This window comes from Hypomesus nipponensis, chromosome 17, assembly GCF_054491055.1.
Source record: "Hypomesus nipponensis isolate SF chromosome 17, ASM5449105v1, whole genome shotgun sequence".
NCBI lineage: Eukaryota > Metazoa > Chordata > Actinopteri > Osmeriformes > Osmeridae > Hypomesus > Hypomesus nipponensis.
Genome location: NC_140377.1, coordinates 7,384,425 through 7,406,163, shown reverse-complemented (window position 1 = coordinate 7,406,163; position 21,739 = coordinate 7,384,425). Strand labels below are relative to the sequence as shown.

At 46.2% G+C, this 21,739-nt stretch overlaps 1 protein-coding gene across 1 annotated transcript; it reads left to right on the top strand.

Moving 5' to 3' along the window:
- The first annotated feature begins 1,730 nt into the window (after positions 1-1,730).
- ttyh2l (tweety homolog 2, like) lies at positions 1,731-21,670 on the top strand. Its single transcript, XM_084678806.1, has 14 exons — positions 1,731-2,123; positions 5,406-5,578; positions 9,342-9,453; positions 11,932-12,152; positions 13,516-13,611; positions 14,504-14,576; positions 16,377-16,446; positions 16,617-16,672; positions 17,370-17,462; positions 17,587-17,679; positions 17,800-17,942; positions 18,077-18,259; positions 18,380-18,458; positions 20,598-21,670. Exons 1-14 carry the CDS (start codon positions 1,995-1,997, stop codon positions 20,676-20,678), a joined length of 1,602 nt encoding a protein of 533 aa, XP_084534932.1. The 5' UTR covers positions 1,731-1,994; the 3' UTR covers positions 20,679-21,670.
- Positions 21,671-21,739: the final 69 nt, after the last annotated feature.

Below are 21,739 nucleotides of genomic sequence, written 5' to 3'. Positions count from 1 at the left end.
CAATGATAACACTCACAGAATGTGAGGCCGATTAATATTTCTGTTACAGAGGAGAGTTAGCATTCAAGAAACACTGGAGGTGAGGTCAGTAAAAAGTTATTCAGGTTAAAACTAGTATTTTATACAAGCAAAAGGTCCTGTTCTCTATTCTCTACCATGTGCCAGTCAAATCTAGGTGGTGTGGGTCTCCTGTGAGAGGTCAACGTTTGAATATCCCTGGATCCTGGGGGAAGGTGTCGTGCGACATTTGAAATTCAATAAGATCCAGTGTACAACATTACAATAGGGCTGCTAGTGTTGGTGACCTTGAGGGTCTTCATTCAAAATATGTTGGCTGTCTGCGTTCCCTATGCTTTACTAAACAGTGTGGGGAGGTCCATAACTTAAAATTCCTTTGATACCTGGTTCTTCCTACACAACGTCAGGACAGCTCTTTTCTATTCATCAAGACATTTTCTGAAAGAAATCCACAAGGGGTCTGCGGGTGTGATCCATATGCCACAGTTCATTAAGATAAGGTCTCACTTCATGGCCAGCCCCTGGAACAAAGGAACACTAAGATTGCATGCAGAGGGATTTCTGTCTGCCCAGATTTAATAATACAACCATGGACGTTATCTGCTACATTACGCTCATGAATGGAAAAAGCATGGAGGTAAAAAAGGGTTTCTCTCTCTCTCTCTCTCTCTCTCTCTCTCTCTCTCTCTCTCTCTCTCTCTCTCTCTCTCTCTCTCTCACACTCACTCACTCACTCACTCTCTCACTCTCTCACTCTCTCTCTCTCTTTCTCTCACTCTCTCTCTCTCTCTCTCTCTCTGTCTCTGTCTCTGTCTCTGTCTCTGTCTCTGTCTCTGTCTCTGTCTCTCTCTCTCTCTCTCTCTCTCTCTCTCTCTCTCTCTCTCTCACACACACACACACACACACATTTTATTGTCTTTTGCTGCCATCTATTGGTGTTATCCCTTCACTTTCTGTGAATGCAGTAGATGGGCAACATGAGATACTTTGTGAATTACAGTAAAGATAGTTTCCTTAATTAGATTAAGAACTATGAAGAGCTATTGATTATTCAAAATGTTTTAAGTGGGTTATTGACAAACAGAAGGGCTCACCTGCACTGTGTAGAGTTCACCTGCACTGTGTAGGTCATGGAATATTTGACAAGAGTATGTCACAAATGAACACAATTGTTAAAAACCACTGAAATACTGGTTGTCATCTTGAATTTTATATCATCAGTAGCAGCGATGACATGCAAGTCACACATGTGATCATCCACCAGAGGTCATGCTTATACATCCTCACAAAAAAATATCATCCGCTGAGGAAACTCATTCACTCATTTTTAAATCACTGTAAAATTATTTCGAGCAGAATATAATATGTTGCAAAATGTAGGATGTGTACACACTTTTAACTAGACTAGCTGCGTTTAAATGTGGCCCTACACAGAACATTTGAGATTTAACATGACCTGAATTCATTAATATTTTCAATATAGCCATGATATAGACTACAGCCCCTTAATGTCTTAACTCTTCTCAATGGATTTGCCAATGCAACTTGAGAAACGACCACGCCATGTACAGTTAACTTGACCCCTATCAAGTCAGTGTCATATCTTCTCACGTTCTCGTGCCTCTAGGCTTGGAATCATGCGCGCAGAGGCCAGTCGAAAAGTCGCTTAATATGGAGATGCAAGGAGTAGACAGGGTACTGCCCACGGTGAACGCTAGTCTAGTTTTGTAATGGAGCGAGCGCATTTGAGCGCTTCTCATTTTAACGCGGAAACATAGACATTCTAGTAAAGGATGCCGTTATGCCTTGTTATGAAGCATTAAGGGAACTAAATGATGTGTGCGTTTTGTATTGATAGTTTTTATCAAAATAGCAGACTCAAGGTTTGTTTATGTTCAGAAACCAGGATTATCAGGAGTATTTTGAGTGTTCCAAAGCAGCTTTTTGTGGTCTGAAGACTGTTTCCAGCTGCAGAAATGGCCACTGCACGCCTGGATTACATTGCTCCATGGTGGACTTACTGGCTGCACAATTTTCCTCACATCAACCTGACATTCGTCTACGTTGACAATACTTTCAGACCTGAGGACGAAAATTATCAGCAGGTAGGTAGCCTATTTGGCAAAATGGGTATATCGCGCACGGGGTAAAAGTAGGAAGCGCGGAAGTTTTACCCTAACTGCAATTAACACGAAACAGCTTACTGTAGATAAACTTTGTTACAGCATTGAACTATCTTATTTATTTATATTTATATCTTATGATATTTAATGCATGACTAGGAGTAAAATCCATTCAGTAATTTACATCTTGACATGGCTTGTATACGAATAGTGCACTACTAAACCGGAGATAATATTTGTCTGTCTCCTGTCTTACTCTCTCTCTCTCTCTCTCTCTCTCTCTCTCTACCCTCGCTCTCTTTCTTTCTTTCTTTCTCTCTCTCTCTCTCTCTCTCTCTCTCTCTCTCTCTCTCTTACCCTCGCTCTCTTTCTTTCTCTCTCTCTCTCTCTCTCTCTCTCTCTCTCTCTCTCTCTCTCTCTCTCTCTCTCTCTCTCTCTCTCTTTCTCTCTGTCACACACACACCTAAACACGCACACAAATACTAATTCTGCATGACGGTTTGGGTTAATGTTGTCATGTGTCTTAATGTTCCCCATTGAGTCAAAGCACTTAGAAGTAAAAACATGTCACAAATAGATAGTTAAATTTAGATGTAACTTCGTTTTAGAATGATGTCTCACCTTGTTATCCTTGACAACCTGCAGATTGTGTTGGATAATGTGATGTTTTAGTGCTTCTATGCTGTCCAAACTTATCACAACATAAGGTACTGAAGTGGAGTCACTGAAGCAAACAAAGACATTTCACTTTGCCTCTTCCAAGTGGCAGGTTCCCTTTTAGTTGTGTGTATAAATGTGTGCTGGATTACATGTGTTTTTGTTCCAGGCTGTGTTTATCATGGAAATAAAATGCACTTCTAATACATTAGTATGGAGGAGTTGACCCTGCCTGTCATTGCTGAAAATAGCTCTAGAGTGTGGGCAAGGAGCGAGACATTGTCTTCCCAGCTCTGCAGAATACAGTCAGGAATCTTTTCAGCTGTTCTCTGATCTCTCTCTCTCTCTCCCTCTGACCCGAACCCAGCTGGGAGCTTTTGACTGCCCAGTACCCTGCATTCTGTTGCTCTCTCTCTCTCTCTCTCTCTCTCTCTCTCTCTCTCTCTCTCTCTCTCTCTCTCTCTCTCTCTCTCTCTCTCTCTCTCTCTCTCTCTCTCTCTCTCGTTTATGCATATTGTGTGCATTAATTTCTTTGCATGTGTGCTTGAGTACCACACAGCGCCACGAGTCTAGGTTCCTAATGAGCACAATATTGGGTGTGTTATATCATGGTTGGGCTAGCTGACTAAACCCAACTAGCCCTCATTGCCAGAAACATGGATGGATAATCAGTGAATCCGTCCTCAGGCATCAGCACTACTAAACCGGAGATAGTATTTGTCTGTCTCCTGTCTTACTCTCTCTCTCTCTCTCTCTCTCTCTCTCTCTCTCTCTCTCTCTCTCTCTCTCTCTCTCTCTCTCTCTCTCTCTCTCTCTCTCTCTCTCTCTCTCTCTCTCTCTCTCTCTCTCTCTCTCTCTCTCTGTCTCTCTCTGTCTCTCTCTGTCTCTCTCTGTCTCTCTCTCTCTTATCCTACTTATTCATTTTCAAATGCCCAGTTTACAGGCTCCTTTGGGCACCAACTCTCTCTCTCTCTCTTTCTGCATTCTTCTTATACTTGTTCTATGTCTGCAGTCAGTGGAAATGAACCAGTGTGCATGTCTAACAATAATGGAGTGGAACATTTGAATATGAGTGTGTGAAAGGGACCACATTACTTGAATGAGCTATGGTGACAGACCTCTGCCTATTGGTTCACTATGAATAACTTGTAAACACAAAGGTTGAACAAAAAAAAAAGAAAAAAGAAAAAAAGAATAATCATGCGTTAATGATTCAAGTCAAAAGACTTGCCAGCTGTAGCGCAGGCCTTGATACATCTATTGGCATAGAGTCATTATCGGCCAGTACATTCATTCTTTAGAAATGTCCCTATTGTGTATTGTTCAGCTGATTTTTCTTACTGTCTCTTTGATCACTTGTTAGCTTTAAGAGTAAGTTCAGTATTTTTGGAGTGGTTCATAAAGATGTAACACAACATACCATAGCACAATTCTCCTTCCACAAAATCCACATAAAAGGTAGACAGAGTGATTTGACAGTCTAATTCTAGTTTGATAACGTAATTTCATAGTCCAGTTCATTTAGTAGTGGCCACAACTTATGACAGCATGACCTTCTATTGTCAATTGCCACCCTTTGTTTAGTAACATAAACCCCATTGTAACTAAGCCATCTGGAAAAGGTCACTTGGGTGTGGGTGGTCGGTGAGGTGTGGGGGTATTTGGGCAGTATGGTCGGTGCTATGACTGGCAAGATCCTTTTTGAAACTTCCAACAACTTCCCTAATTCTAAACGTTTAAGGTTCCCACATCCCCTTCAGCCTTATCTAACATACACATGTTGAAGCTCAACACAGTAATTCAACAGACATTGTACACAGTTCCAACGTACATAGTAAACACCGACGTGCATGTTGTTATGAAATGTACAGTTCAAACAGAAAGAGGATCCCGACACAACACCGAGCCTCTCGTGTGCCTCTCCTCCATTCCCTTCCTCCTTCCTGCAGGCTCTGGCAGTGAGCTCAGGAATCACAAGACTGAAACAGCCTCGTCACATGATGCTCCACTCCAGAACTCTCTGATCATTTCGGTTGAACCCAAGTCTCAAGGGGTTAGCTTTGCAATGTGCAGTCAAGGGCCACCCGAGAACAGAGCAACAACAGCTTCAATCCCCTGCCCCCGGCCCCCAGCCCTTGGTCCAAAGCCTCTGGCTTTGTTATTCCTTGTTTTTGCACTCTCTCTGTCTCTCTCTATCTCTCTCTCCCTACCTCAGCAGACAACACTGCATACATAATTGGATGCTTGCTCTCACTGATGTCACCCCAGTCTGACAGGATACTCCATGAGTGATGGATGAACCAAACATTGATTCCTGACCCTCATATCTCTCCACTTCAGGGGCCACCTGACCCCAGGGGTCTGTGGAGACTGTCAGGCTGAGTGGGGTCGCTAACATGGCTCTTCACCTCTGTGAGAAAGGCCAATGCATCAATGCCTCGTTGTGGTTATGTAAATCATGTGGTGCGTTTATCTATCACTGCAACTCATTGGCTAATCGCTCTTCGTACTCTCACTATTCCTCCTGTCTTATCTCCCTTGTTCCTATCCTCTCCCCCCCCCCTGTCCCTTCACCCCCCTCCCCCTGTTGGTGGCGGTGCGCCTTAGTCTCTGATCCTGCTGGCCTGCGTGGGGGTGCTGGGCCTGGGCCTGAGCCTGCTGCTGTTGGCCATCTACCTCAGCTGTCTGTGCTGCTGCCACAGGGAGGAGGAGGAGGACAGTAAGCGGCCCGACGCCTGCTGTGTCACCTGGGCTGCAGTCATCACAGGACTCATCATCTGGTGAGTAAGAGCGCCTCCCATCACCTCTTCAAATAGTACTCCACTGTGTCCTGACATTGCCTGGAACCCCTGTCTGTAGATCCTGTCTGTAGCCCCTGTCTGTGCACCCTGTCTATCTAAAGTCAATGTCTGTTGACCATATCTGCAGCACCTGTCTGTTCCACCTGTCTGTTGCCACTGTGTGTAGCCCCTGTGTAAGTATATGTTCTGCATATTAATTGTGATTTGGTTGGACGTTGTGTTGAATTCCAGACTGCAGATGATTACAGGCTTGCCTAGGGTTTATTTGGGGCTGTTACCGGGGAACTCCCTGTGTCTGACTCAGTGGAACATTTCACACGTTCTATGTGTCTCTGTGTCTCATGCTCCATGGAGACACCGTCCTTATGTCGCTTACGCACTTTCCTCGCCCCTTACACTCCTTTAGTAAACCTTACCATGTGACCAAGTCCTTTGAGCATGTGTGCGTCTGTGTGTGTGGCTAGACCAAAGTAATCCCCTGGCCTTAAATAGCACATTCACAACTAACAGGGGAGAAGAGACCGGAATCTGGATAGTCTTAGTAGACCTTTAGATGTCTGGAAGAGGTATCCCGAGACAGTTAATTATGAGGTCATTGTTAATGAATTGGGTAGAGAGACCGCGAAAGGTTCAAAATCACGCTGATCAAAGTGCACCCGATGCGAAGCGTGACCGTCCCTTTTCCTCGCAATGACCGGAGTTTCAGTGGGAAAACAGTCCAACAAACTTACGATGCCATTTCAGCTGGACGCGTCTGAGGATTTCTTTCTGCTAGAGTGTTGTCGAGCGAGCAGTCAGCGATGCTCCTGTTATAAAGACAATGGGGCCAAACAACAAGGACAAGGGAGGAGAGAATCCCTCTCGTCCAGTCCTCAGGAAGCCAGCGAGAAAGAACAAAAGCGCCCTCCTCTAAGTGCTTAATTGAATCTGAGGAGAGTTTCGGCTTTATCTTGTGACAGTCATCTAAGTGCTGGCTCCTGATTGAGTTAGCTGTTAACATTCCGAGGGCCTTACACAAGGCTTGTTACAGTGTTAAGTGCTGTGGCGTGATGCTGCTTAACCAAGGAGCCCTGTTAACCCCTTCACCGTGTCATTCCACAGTTTCATTTCTTTCATTCTTGCTATAATAAAGTCTTACTTACTCACTTTCCTTTTTGATAGTAAAATTGCATGTCCTTTTTATCTTAAATGTGATAAGCTTGTTAACGTGATTTTGAGCTAACAGTACCAGTGCAGGATATGATTGTTGCCTAGTGTTGCTGAATCATTTGAGTCAATAGGCATTTCCTCTCACATCCCCCAACAAGAACCATTCAGGTTTCTCACGTACTCGCAATGAAGATCTCTCCTACACTATATAAGGCCATCGACTGTAACTCTAAGCTAATATCTTGTATAACAGAACTCCAATCCAATTAGAGAGATTGTGTATTTCATCTGTTCTCTTTTTGGGTCACAGGGTTCTTATTAGATAATGTCACTGGACAGTTTCATCTTTCAAATAATTTGATTCTATGACTTGAGGTTATCCTCAAAACTGGAATATCCAGTCTGATGTTTAAGGTGGATGTATAACGGCGGGGAACAGGGAACTGGGGAAGGTAGGGAAAAGAGCAAAAGGAATAACAGTCTTGAAGAAAACTGGCTCTTACGGTATGACTAACCAAGGCAAGGCATTGAAGAGACTGGCCATTTCAACTACAAGCACCAGCACATGATTGCTGTGCACTGAAACCTTTTTCCATTCATGACAGACCCGTCCTTGCAGCGTGTCTTATCAGGCTTGTCATTGAAATAAGCAGGAAACCAGCTGTCTGGAGGAGTTTCGGAAATGAACAGTGAAGCTTTCCATCGACGCGGACACTGACGGACACTCTCGACATGACACCAACCATAGTCTTTCCCGGCCTCGGGGGATCGGGGGATGGAGGAGATAACATTCATCATGGTTACGGGGTTACCGAGACAGGATGAGACCTTCTCTGACACACACACACACCAACAGGATGTGTATCTGACATACGAGCCTTCACACCTCCTACTCTTTGGCTGGGGGAGTGTGATGACAGCATGGCAGCCCTGTCCATCTGTCTACCTGGGCAGATTGCAGGAAGTCCTATATTAAGCTTGTGGCCACAGTGGAGCGCTTTTGTACAACAGTCATTTGATTGGACAAGAGGCATGCCACAAGTGCTGATGAAGAGCATGATTGCACTGATACTTTGAAGTATACAGTGCATGAATCACTCCGCTTTGCAGGCGTTCTAAGGCAGTGGTTCTCAACCCTTCTAAGGACCTTTAATGACATTAATAATTGTGATCTATTTTCGATTGCAACAAATGAACATCCTGTGGCTTTGTGACCGAATTACATCCGTGCTGATATTCAGCGCAATAGCCCTCCCTTCTGTGTGATGACGCTCGATCATATATGAGGTGTCAACGTGTTAGTCATAGAATGGAGGAAACCACAATGTGGGCCTTTGCTTATGAAGTGCAACACCTATGTCCCAGTAACACAGGTCGTATTCCAGAGTGGGGCTGGTCTGGGTAAGCCTGCCTCGCTCAGCTCCTCTGTCCCAGTATGAGGGATGGTTGAGGCGTTCCCTGGAGGGCGCCGTGCAACCTGCAACCTCTATGTGACCTCCAAACACTATGACCTCACCACTCTCAGATATGATGGGGCCGCAACATTACTCATGTGAGGACAGACTGTCACTGTTGGTGTACAGTGACACTGGGGAAATAGGATGATAATGATTCCTATCACACCCCTGGGCAAGAGACTGTCGCCAGACGTGTGTGTGTGTGTGTGTGTGTGTGTGAGAGAGAGAGAGAGAGAGAGAGAGAGAGAGAGAGAGAGGGAGGGAGGGGAGAGGCAGAGGAGGAGAGACAAAAAGAGAGAGCAAGACTGAGACAGAGAGAGAGAGAGAGAGAGAGAGAGAGAGAGAGAGAGAGAGAGAGAGAGACATAGAGAGAGAGAGAAAGAGAGAGAGAGAGAGAGAGAGAGAGAGAGAGAGAGAGAGAGAGAGAGAGAGGAGAGGAGAGGAGAGGACTGTTATCTACAGTAGCTCACAGAGCGATGTACTTCAGGTCCCGAATGTACCGAGGTCCCAAAAGCAACAGATGCTGTATTTAACTTTGAACTGTGATTTATGGAACAGCGGGGAGCTCAGCAGACAAACAGGAACAGATCCGACAGGTGTCGTTGAAGGAGAGGCAGACACCCTCACACCTCCGAGACCTCTCCTCTCCTCCCCTAGCTGCAGCCAGGCTGTCTGCCAATCCACATGGCGGCCGGGCAAGAAGAGAAAGATGAAGAGATAGAGGGAGCCCAGGGAGGAGACTAAAGCACATTTCACGACACCTGCCTCTGTGGCACCAGGACACTGGGGGATGAGAGAACCGATTCAGTCAGTATTTGGTTGGCTGACACAGCCTAATGAAGCTAGCTTGGTTCCCATAGTAGTGCAGGCGAGCCATGGGGGAAGAGAAACTCTGAGCCGTGATCCGACAGTGAGAGGTGGTGAGCTCCAGAGGGTCTGTTCAGACAAGGGAGGCTTGTCTAAACCAAAGCTGTACAGCATTTTTGCTGATGTGACGCATTCCTTTCTCCCGCTCTCCTGGGGGGGTGGGGGGGTAAATGTAGCTTGATGCTGGAAGCGACGAAACAGCGCGTATTGAAAGTACGAGTACTGGTAAAAAAAATAATCTGTTTTTTCATTTTTTCTTCCTTCAACAGCTCCGCCGTAGGAGTGGGTTTCTATGGTAACAGTGAAACCAATGATGGGGTGTACCAGCTGACCTACTCCCTCTACAATGCCAACCACACACTGGGTGGGATCGACAGCCTGGTAAGATACAACCACTGATAGAGAGGCAGAATGCACCCCCACAGTCCCGTCGCTGTTACTCTGACACAAAGCAGCTACCAGTCCGTGTAGCTGGGCCAACGGCTCTCCATTAGACCGGATTCTGCACACAGAGATAACGATTCATCTCTATGGCATCACACTGTTTATCTGCTTGGGGTCATCAACCAAACCCCTGTACTTTTCTCTGGGACGTTGTTGTTATTGGTAAGCTTGGTAAATGATGCGTGGACCCCCCCCCCTCTCTCTGGTCATGGGGAGTTCATCTGCTTCAAACAAGCGTTGCCTGCAGGAGGCCTCTATCCCTCAGTAATGATGCCCCAGTCTAATCAGCAGGCTCTGGGGGTGAGGGTCTGGTCTGGGGGCTAGGTCCCCTGTGGAGGGTCTGTCCCAGTCACAGACTGATGTGTGACCAGGGCCGGCGGGGTCGTGCTGAGGAAGGAGGACGCGCGAGCAGGAGAAAGCAGGGATTATCTCCTCATCTGTATTCATGGAGATTAAGCCTCTTTGTGGTGTTTCTGTGGACACGGCCCCATTCAGAGACACTCGTGGATTAGACACACACAACACAACACACATATCTGCAAACTCATACACGCACAATGAATATTGAGATTGTATTGAGCACAACTGGTCATTCTACACTGTGTACCCTCAACAGTATGACTCTCCAATCGTAGAGTAATCCAGCCCCCACTTCTCCCGCACAAACATGTCACCACAGACCATTAGAAGATTATTGACTAACTGTTCATTTTCCTGTCAACATTTTTTGCATGTATAACCACTGTTTAAATGAGGCTCCATTCCAATCCAATCCCAACGAGATCTCTAGATGGTGATCCAAGGTCAGAATGGGTTCCATTCCTGCACCACTCTCATACGGGCGGTTTGGGCATAAAGTACCACATTACTTATCACTGATGGTTATTGTTCATACATAATGATCTGCATTCGCACTAGCAATAGGGCAATAGGCCAATAAACAGTTGTTTCCCTGGGTCTCTAGTTACCAATTGTTGCACGTCTCTAAATATTAACAATTATACATGTATAAATGTGTAATCTTTTACGCATATCGATTTGAAGAGGCACATAAACGGTGTGAGGTCAGGAGACTGGGAATTTTTGGAATCTATTTTAATAATCAGTCAGTTCTGTAGAAGGGGAAACGCAGTTCATCCACTGCGCAGACTTTAATGGTGAATAAGGAAGTAAAGGCAGTTAGAACATTCCAAAAATCGTTTCGACTTTAATTTTTGACCCAGTGATATTACTGTCTTCCTACAAAGTGGAAGTGACCAATAGATAAAGCTGCAGAGCTCTGTTTGCCATTGAACCAATGGATTCTTTATTGAACTTGCCTCTCAACCATTTGTATTAGTAGACACAGGGCATAGGGAAAAAAGCTGAATATGTTTTTGAATAACATACCACAGCTCAGAACCATAGATTACAAGAGTAATCTCTATTCTTTTTTACAAGACTATGATATACAGCTCATGATTTGTCCTGTTCTTCTGCCACCTGAAGGTCTTTAATCAGAAATGATATCACTAATAAGTTGGATATAACGGGTTCTGAGTGGCTGATAGGTGCTCTTCCTCAAGCAGAAGCAAGTGTGGAAACATCTAAATAGGAATCTCTCATCTGTGGGGATCTGTTGGTTCTAGTAGATGACTCAGCCCCCTGGAACACGTGGCTAATTGGACGCATAGTAAAGAGATTGCCAGATATGTCAACTGAGTCACTCAATAGGACCTGTTCCTGGCTGTTGGATAAACATGTTCTCTCGTGCTCCTATTCTAGAGTTGATGTGCCGGTGAAACCATTAGAAGATCTCAAGACATCAAGTCACGTTGATCTATGTTGTTAGTCTGTGGTCTGGAATTTACAGATGTCTCATTTTTATTTCCTCTTTTTTTTTTGTTGTTCTTCCCCTTAGCAATGATAAAACATATCAACAATATAAGATACTTAGTTACATGGGGAATAAGGCCATACTTTGTGAACTAGACACACTGATATTGAATGTTAGAAAACGTACACAGTCTGACCAGTTATCTTCCTCTCCCCTCTCTCTGCTCTATCACCACTCAGAAGTGGCTGTGGAGAAGGTCATGCACATTTCACTTCTCCATCTCTTAACTCTAACAAGATCATGGACTCAGTCGTCTCAGCATCTCCCCTCTGGGTGCATTAGTACTCTAATCTCCCCACTGTGTTTTTAACTCGGTAATCTTTAACCTGAGCGTTCTCGACCTAAGCGTTCTCAACCCTCCCTTCCTCCTCCTCCTCCTCCTCCTCCTCCTCCTCTTCCTCCTCCTCCTCCTCCTCCTCCTCCTCCTCCTCCTCCTCCTCCTCCTCCTCCTCCTCCTCTTCCTCCTCCTCCTCCTCCTCCTCCTCCTCCTCCTCCTCCTCCTCTTCCTCCTCCTCCTCCCTCCCCCTCCCTGGGTTCAGGTGGCCAGTTCTCTGGGCAGCATGGAGACGGGGCTGAAGCAGCACCTCGACCGCTTGGGCGAGATCTTCGCGGCGCGAGGGGACTTCATCCAGGCCCTGCGCTTCATGCAGCAGATGGCCGACAACGTCGTCAGACAGCTGGTCAACCTGCCGGATGTAAGCAAGGCCAAGGTGGACCTGACCGCCCTTGCCGACCAGACAGGACACATCGAGTACTACCGGTGAATACACTCGCCTCCCCTCACACATGCAGACAGGCTGTCAGCCATTATTCAGCTCTGGAAGACTTTGTGGTGCCGCGCTGTTGAGTATCAGCTGTCTCTGCAGCAGTGACTGGAAGACCTATTCTTACCGAGCCATAAATAAAGAGTGATACTTATTAGCAGTGACGCCCATTCTGTACAATGTGAACCTGCTCATGAATACATGCATTCCTCAGACACACACTGCTATTCCTGACACCACCACTGGCCCTGTTGACCCGTTATAGCACTCCCCAGAAACAGGTAGACCCCTGGCAGGCATGGCCCCCATAAGCCCTGGAGGTCTTACGGTGTCCAGCAGACAGGGGAAGTCCCCTCTGAGGATCACATGCAGAGCTGCAGCTGCTAATCACAGGCTCCCGCAGTTACCTTGGCCATGACCACACCCATTAACCGGCGCTGTCTCACCTCCACTGTGGCAAAACACTGACCCATTTCAATCATTGACCCAGTCACAGTGTATCCACGTAGCTTCAGTTCCACACCTTCAGTTCAGACCCCGGTCTGTTCCTCAGAACCTGCCCGTACGTGGAACCCAACACCAGTCTCCTCACCACTGATTGGATTTCCATGGCCAGACCCTGGCTTATGAACTGAACTGCCAGCGGTAGTGGAATGTATTGATGAAGAGCTAGTGTTTCACCCAAACCAGGAGTATTGACCAAGAAAGAAGGCTTGAAAATCCCCCTCTTGTCTTCTCATTCCTCGCTTCCTCCCCCTCTTCCTCATCTCGGCGTTCATCGCATCCCATTTGTCTGCCTCTGCTCTGACTAATCTAATTCCAGTCTTTCTTTTCCACCCCCCCCCCCCCCAGCCTTCTATAAATTGTGGTAATTCGAGGATCCCATTGTGTAGGATGTCTGCACTGATACTGTAAGATGACATCATAGCATTAGTTCTCATAAATAACAAACCAAGAAACTAGATGGTCACAGTCAAAAGCAGATATTTTGGGATATTTATGTTTACCGTAAATTCTAGTGCATAGTAATCATAATACATGCCAGGAGGCCTATAGTAATATATATAGTGAGCTATTGCTATAGCAGTACAATGCTTTTGTGTCAGAAAGTCACACATTGTTTGTGGTGGAACATGGACGATGCTTTAGCACGTCAAATATTTATGGCCATGGATTTGTCCTGTTTAATTATTAATTTAACAGACTGGAAGTGACCTGAGGCAGATGGGGTCTAACTATGGGACCAGCACACACGCACACGCACACACACACATACACAGGCACACACGCAATCCTTCATTGCTTGGTTTGGTGCTTGGGTGAGATGTTTGGCTGTGTGTTTCTCCTCCTGCGGTCCAGGTGGCTGACCTACCTGCTGCTGCTGATCCTGGACCTGGTCATCTGCCTGGTCACATGCCTGGGCGTGGCCAAGCAGTCCCGCTGGCTTCTCGTCACGTAGGTTCTCCCCTCTGTGTGCGTGTGTGTGTTGTGTGTGTGTGTATTTGTCAGTGTCTTCCCACAGGGCCTATTCCCTAGGGTCCCTCTCTAGTGCCGGAAGCCTGGCTGAACGTCCCTCTCCTCATGCTGGGGGGCATGTAGCTGGCTCCTCCAGCCACATCCAAGGCACCCAGGCTTCACGTTTAGCCCACCCATTAGTCCATCTCACTGGGCAGATATCCATCCATCCCCTCCCCCTGGGGGGACGGATGGTGACAGTGCCTCTCCCCACTTACCCAGCTCCCCCGCCCCAGCCCCCCCCCCCCATGCTCTGCCTGCGACTGTTAGGATGAGATACATAAAGATAGGCCGTGAATGGTATATATCTGAAGTCACGCCCAAGGAAGTCACGTTCACGTTCACGTTCTTTCCCTCACACCATTCCTCCCTCTTTTTCCCTCCCTCCCTCCCTCCCTCCCTATCTCGCTCTCTCCCATTGTCAGCACATCCTCGGCGTCTGTGGGGGTAGATGATGCTGGAGTGGCTGTTCTCTGATGGGCTTCACTAATGCCTATTGACCAGCCTGCCAGGATGTGTGGACTCCCTTAACTCCTTATTAAGTGCTCTCAGTCCACTCCACTGGTGCTTTTAAGACCATCAGAGGAACAGGGAACTAGAGCCCCCCTGCTCATAATTCTGGCCTCCAGGGAGCTATTCTGTCCGTATTCTCTCTCTGATTTTCCTGTTTTCTCCGGGTCAGTGTTAAACCCCAGGACATTTGAGTAAATGTCACTATGCTGAAGTAAACCTTGATTACGAGTCAATACATATGAGTTAAGACAATGGTCATTCATCCCTATTTATTCTGTCGACTGTGTCTCTCCCTCAATTGATATTTCTCTCCATCCAGGATCATGGTGTCTGGCTTCTTGACTCTGATGCTGAGCTGGACATCCCTGGGGATGGGCACTGCTACAGCTGTGGTGAGTGTCTGGCCGTCCATCTTTCCACCTGACCTCAGCAGTCCTGCTCTGTAAGGACAGGCACATGTAAAAGACTCTGCCGTGTCTTTGTCTATCTAGGTTAATGTGTGGGTTTGGATATAAACTCTAACCTGTACCTGTGTGTCTGTGTCTAAGAGAGAGAGAAAGGGGGGGCTCCTGCCAGCCAGCCAGGAAAGCTGATTACAAGCTCCCAAGCTTGAAGGTTTGACACCATGGTTGTAAACAAAGCTGTCCGCTGCCTGAATTAAAACCAAAAGCTGGCTAATCTCTCCATCCCACCACACCCTCCATACCCTTCCTCTCCTCCGAATGTCCATACCAGAAGCCTGTTTTTTTCCTCCTTCCGGAACATGCAGTGCTGTACTCGTTTTGGCATACGGTGCTGTCAGTTCATGTTTAGTGGGTTGGAGGTGGATTGTGTTGAGGCAAGGTTTCCAGGAAGTACAGGGCAGGACTCCCCCTCCGCTTCCCGCCTTAGATAGAGGGCCCTGGAAGGCGCCATGCGGATTATCCGCGAGTGGATTTTGCTGTTCCCTGGCATAGCACTCGGAGGGTAGGTTTGGGGTGTGTTTGCATGAGGTGAACTATACAAATGTAGACATCTCTGCTGTTTTGCTGTTCTTTTGTGGCTGTAAGACTGCAATCTCACAGCTAGGGTATGTAGATCAACACGGCCGCTAATCATTGATCCCAATGGCTGGTGATTCACTTAGTCGCTTAGTGAAGAATATTAGTCAATGAGGCACCACAAAGGTGTATGGGCTGTCACCGCCACCGTCTCTCGAGGAGATGACATATAATCCTGTTATAACACCTCTAACCTGGTGTCACACCAAGTCCCCACTCCACATGTGTGTGTGCATCTGTGTGTGTGTGTGTCCACCTGATTAGAACTCCTATCCACCTTACAAAGAGTTAACTGGTGAAATAAAATCCATGCATATTTGATGAGCGTATTATCTCTGCAGTCGTTTGATTGAGAGGATCAAGGTTCCTGGTTGGGGTTGTCGGTGTACGCGGGGAATGAGAAACCCAAAGCCAGAGGCACAGCAGGAATTGAAAGTTTCCATCTCCATTTACAATCGATGATGAGCATCGGATTCAAGAAGATCCGCTTTTTTTTGGTCTCCGTCTATGAAGTCATCGTTCAATCCACGGGTTTCTGTCCCTTATACTCATCGCATCTCCTTAATTAGCTGTAACCCAGCCCCTATGGTCCTTAGATACAGGGCCTTTGACAGAATGTGTTTGCCACTCTCTACAAGAGGAACACATTAAGGCTCACGTGTGTGTGTGCATAGTTTCTCATACATGCTGGCCTGCTGATGAATACAACTTTTGTATTGCATTATGTATGTACCAGTATGAACATACTGTACTCATTGTCCATGAGCCGCAAAGCTGATTAGTCAGGTTAAGGAGCTGCGAAGCCTGTTGTTGTAAACTCATCCGGCCCTGAGGTTGAATGGGGCTGGTTTGTCTGGACATTCCCTTATCCCTGGTTTTGACAGTTGACCCCCTTTTAATGTCCTTCTCTGTCCCTGTCCTTGACTCTTCTCTTATCCTGACCCTCACCATAAAACTCCAACATATAGTCTTGGCATTGGAAACTGGAATCAGTCTTTTATTTAGTGGTCAGGTTAACGGTACAGTATTTGGTAAATCTCTTGAGACCGTTACAGTTACACACACCATCTGAAGGTTATCAGGTGTCAAAACGTATGATGTCATGGAATGCATCCCCTGTTGTCTAAATGTTTTTGTTTCTTTATTCTTCAGGGCACCAGTGACTTCTGTGTGTCTCCAGACAAGTTCATTGCTAACCAGACTAAAGACTTCCTCAGTGCAGGTACAGGAAGTTATCACCAAAACTAACCTTACGCCACACTCAAACGACTCCTGCCACTTGAATTCAGCGATGCAAGTGCTATTCTGTATGAAAGCACACAATGAATGGTGTGTATGATCAATGAAGACATTTGAATTTCCCTGATCTTTCCATCTATCTCTTCCACGCAGATGTAGCTCACTACTATCTGTACTGCAGTCCCAGTCTCCCCAACCCATTCCAACAGGTACTGAAACTATATTACCTCTCAGCTCTCTCCTCAGCGGTTCACCCCAGAGATAATCCGCTTCTTATTAGTCCTGAGGCAGATCTTAATCAAGCCCCATTTTAGCAGCTTTGAAAAGCCCCTTTTACTCAGCAGCACTAATTAAATTACTTGGAAGGCGATAACCAAAAGAAACTTTGATCAAAGCAAGTCTCTTTTTTATCTATGGGTTGGGTATAATTGGCTGTGTCTAGTATGTGAATATCCGTTGCCCGAGGGAGTTAGCACTGAGCTGCTTTCATATTGATGCATTATTATTATTTCATGTCGGAATATTTTTCTGTTTAAAGGAAAGTCTTTATGTAGCATCTATTGAGTAAATATACCAAGGCTAACTGCGCGTGACCCATGATTATACAGACCCACTTGCTTGTCTGTCATAGTCGTGTCAATTTAAAAGATTAACAAAATGCCTGTTAATTAAATAATCTGGCCTCTGATTGCTGATTCAGGGCATCAATGGTTATTTTGTTTATGTTTGTGTGGACACAGACAGACACAGGATCAGTGATTGGGGGTTAGAGATAATCTGTCTCAAACAAATGCGCCCCCCATTAGAAGCCCCATACACTAATACCACCACGTCATACCGCGCCGTGTTGCTTGAATGCATCTCTTTTTCATACCCTCTCTGTTGTGTTTTTTTCTTCCATTGCAGTCGTTGACCATCTACCAGAGGTCTCTGACCACCATGCAGATCCAGGTCCAGGGGCTGCTGCAGTTCTCTGTGGCTGTGTTCCCCACGGCAGAGGTAAAGGGCAGGAGCTGGCTGCTGGAGCCCAGAGGCCCTGAGGAGGAAGCAAACACGGAAGCGCAGGAGGCCCCTGCTGGAGGTGGCTGCGTGTTACTCATCCTGTGCTGTGTCTTTGTTCCAGAGAGACCTCCTGGGGATCCAGCGGTTGTTGAACTCCACCGAGTTCAACTTGCATCAGCTGACAGCCATGCTGGACTGTCGCGGGTTACATAAGGTAAGTTCAGCCTGGAGCGGGAGGTACTCTTAAAGGGGGTGGAGACTGAAGCAGTCATTCGGACATGATTCACACTATGGTGTGTGTGGTGCATGTGGGATTGTGTGTGTGTGTGTACAGGACTACCTAGATGCCCTCATGGGTGTGTGCTATGATGGGGTGGAAGGGCTCCTATACCTCTGCCTGTTCTCCCTGCTGGCAGCCAGTGCCTTCTCTGCCATGCTGTGTGCCATCCCCCGTGCCTGGACTCTCATCACGAGCAGGTGGGCATCACACCAACACCTGCGAATCAATCCTCAGGCGCAGTCCTCTGGCAGTCCACTGATTGTGTGCGTGCGTGTGTGTGCGTGTGTGTGCGTGTGTGTGTGTGCGTGTGTGTGCGTGCCCCCCTCTCCAGGGACAGGGACTATGACGACATAGACGAGGAGGATCCGTTCAATCCCCAGGCTCGCCGCATGCCCTACAACCCCAGCCGGGCCCACATCCACAGCTTCTGCAGCTACAGCAGTAGCCTGGGCAGCCAGACCAGCCTGCACCCGCCCCCTCAGGCCACCTCCACCCTCCCCTCCACCGAGTACATGTAGGTCTTAGCCTATCAGCACGGGCCTCTCGTCCACGCGACGCCCCAGCGCGTGTCTCTGTTGCCCCTGAGGTGTGCTGTATTCTGTAACTCCGTGTTATCTCTCCTTCTTGTTCCTAGGAACCAATCCATGCTGTACGGGGGGAACCCTCGCTATGAGAACGTGCCTCTGATCGGGAGAGGATCCCCGCCCCCGTCGGTGGGTTGGCCCCTGGAGGCCAGGTCACTCGTGTGATAGCCTGACACCTGTAACACAGTACACCAGCACCACCGCCAGATCGAATCATAGTCATGTTCACTCCTAAGACTGTTTTGTTGCCAGTCACAGCACATCCTACTACTGTATAACCCGACAGTGAAACCTTGATTGCACTGTCAGTGATATACTGCTCTCTGCTGGCCCTAGACTGAAGTGGCGTATATGGAGGTTCTCTTGTCTTCATACTGTTTTGTTTTTTTGTCCATATGTCCCTTTTACCCTAAGCTGTCAATATTACAGAGTTGAGATTAATATGTCGATGTTTGGACTTTATGTTTACACCCCCTTTGACCTCCTGGCAAATGAACAGGTTGAAGTAGCGGAGCCCTCTGGAAAAAAACGTGAGCTGTCTGCTCTATTTCCCTGGAATCTCTTGTTTTAATGGGATCTGTGATAGTCCATCAGCATTCTGACCCCAAAGCTAAAGCAGCATTAAAGATGAGCCTATTTAATCCCTAGCCAAGACGGCTGGTATGGAGGATCAATCACGTGCTGACCTGGTTCAAGCCACGTCACCCTACCTACATAGGATCATCATAGACCCAGCTATTCCAGACAGGGCTTGATCTATGCCCTGCTAATGGTCATAGTGGAAACCAGGCCCCCTCCCCCCCTACACACACACACCCACACACTCCCCACCCCCCACCCAGTTGTGCCAAACACTTACTCTCTGCCTTTAATGCCTGCTTAGTGCCAGTTGATGTACAACACAGTACTATTTGGCAAGAAGGAGCCCTTGATTTGTTGTGTGCAGCAGACAGACTCATCTCAGACAAAGCACTTAACTCTGCTCGCGAGTGCAGTCTCTGCAGCTGGAGCTCCTTACCACTGTGATCCCTTACATTCAAAGGGGAGAACAGAATATCTGAGTGTTGTTATTATCAAACCATCAATGGCAGGCCCTGATTATTAAATGATGTTGCTTTCTTAATCAGTTTTATCTTTATTTTACCAGGCAAGTTAATTAAGTCATGAATTAAGCCTATTAACACATTTATTTGCAATATCTGCCTGATAAGAGGTACAGTGCTACAGACAAAAGGCCTCTCATTAGGATAGGGAATGGGAAAGATCAAAACTGGATAAACAATGTGATGGAGACAATGACAATAAAGCCATCCATCACAAACAGCAGGTATATCAATAAAGGTTGTGGGTTTTAAAAGATTATCCAACATGCTAACATGGAAGTCATCAAACAAAAGGGATGCTAAAGGTTTCTTTGATTTTATGTGATTTTGTGTTTGGGACCCATTTATTTACAGCCATTGAAATATAACTGAATGTATTGTAAGTCTCAAATAAAATTGTATATATTGTAGAATAACTTATTTTTCTAACGTATTGTACAGATAGCATGGCAAAGGATTGCTTTTAAAACAATCTTACAATGTGCCATTTATATATATATATGTTTAACAGGGCTGTACCAATCAGGGTATCTAACTTCTGAATATTAACCTAAATGTTGCCACTAACTTCATTTTGTCTTTCTTTTACTCACAGACATTTAGAAACAGTAAGTTTTCAGTTGTTCACATCAAGCCTGTCCTTGCCTTTTCTCACTCATTCCTTTTCCAGCCTAGAGTTAACACACTCTGCTCTTGTAAACCTGTCACTTTAAGACTCACTCCTGTCAGTGTGTTTGGTCATATAACCTAATGAGATCCTCAAAAAGCTTTGTACCTCAGCTGAATCACCTCTGACACCTCCTGAGCGCTGTTGTGTCCTCAAAGGGGGTTTTCTGTGAGTGGAACTTTTAATGCCCCCCCCCCCCCTCCCCTGAACTACCCACCAACCACCAGCACTCCCACCCACCTCTGCCTGCTCCTCACCAGCCAGCACCCCCATGCCTTTTGTTCCACTAACACTAAGTATCAACTAACACTAACTCACCATAACCCCAACTACACCACAGAGCACTATACCCTGAAAACGAAAAAAAAAAAAACTGATACAAACTGTATATCTCTGTCTGTTTGATTAGCTTCAGCTTCAAGGATTCACATTGACTCGGGCTTGTTATTTCCTGTGCTTGCTTGACATTCCTGTTTGTGTTTGTTGTGTTTACCGCAGTATTCACCCAGTATGAGGACCACCTACCTATCTATGACTGATGCCCAGATCCGACACTTTGGGACTGACTTCCAGGTGTAGATCGGTGCCTGCGGATCACCACTCAGCGAGGGTCTGTCTGGGACTCACTGTAGAGGAGGCTGTGGTCTGATCTGAGACTTCAGAGCTGGAGCTGGGACTTGTCACCTCGGGCTGTCAACAGTGCTCTTTACTCACAGGGCTCTCGGAGGCCTGTCATGTACCGTCATCCTGGATGTGAGGTGTCAATCTTACCTCACAATTCCTGAGGCTGTTGATTCCCTAGACAGTTGCTGCCATTGTGTGTAAAAAATAAATAAATAAGAGGGCATGTGTTAGAGGCAGATGAAGAGACTGTGAAAGGATAATGAACCAAAAGAATGATGCTTGTAATTTCACCTCCCATGGATGCAAGAATATTTGAAGACATGGAGACTCACTGAGAACAGAAGTATGATATTGTTCTCAGTGCACGCTCACAGTGAAACAATGGTATCTCGCCAACTCAGACAAGACAGAGCTCTTAAATGTAGAGGCCTTCCTTTTTTCCTTTGAGACACAACGGATAAAACAGACAATAGACTCCATTTCTTTCAGTTACATTTATTCATTGACATCAAATACTATGAACAAGTATGGAGGCTTGGGGTGTTAAGAATTACTTGTGATTAATAAGTGATTTGTATATGTTTTAAAAGCAAGCATGCAGGTTTCTTCTGTAATTAGCTGTTGAACTGTGATGACATTGTGCACCTGTTTGTCTAACTGATCCCAGTCAATGTGCCTCACTTTGTGAAGGTTGAGTAATGGAATATTCAACACAGTAATGCTGTGCATTGGCATGTTAACCTTTAGCTGGATGAAATGGACACACTCAAAAAAGAAAAGATGGTGAAGTATTGGCATGGATTCAGATCCACGTTGGAAAATATAAGGAGGGAACATATTTAAAATGTTTAGATAATTTTTTCAACTGTTACCATTCCATGCCATGTTCAATAACTGGATATGCATACAAATATACTGTATGCTAACTGATTAAAGTATTTATCTTATCACAGACCACTGAGCAAGTAGAATGTGGCAGATAAAATCAAAGGCACCCAACAGCTGAGGTGTTGTAC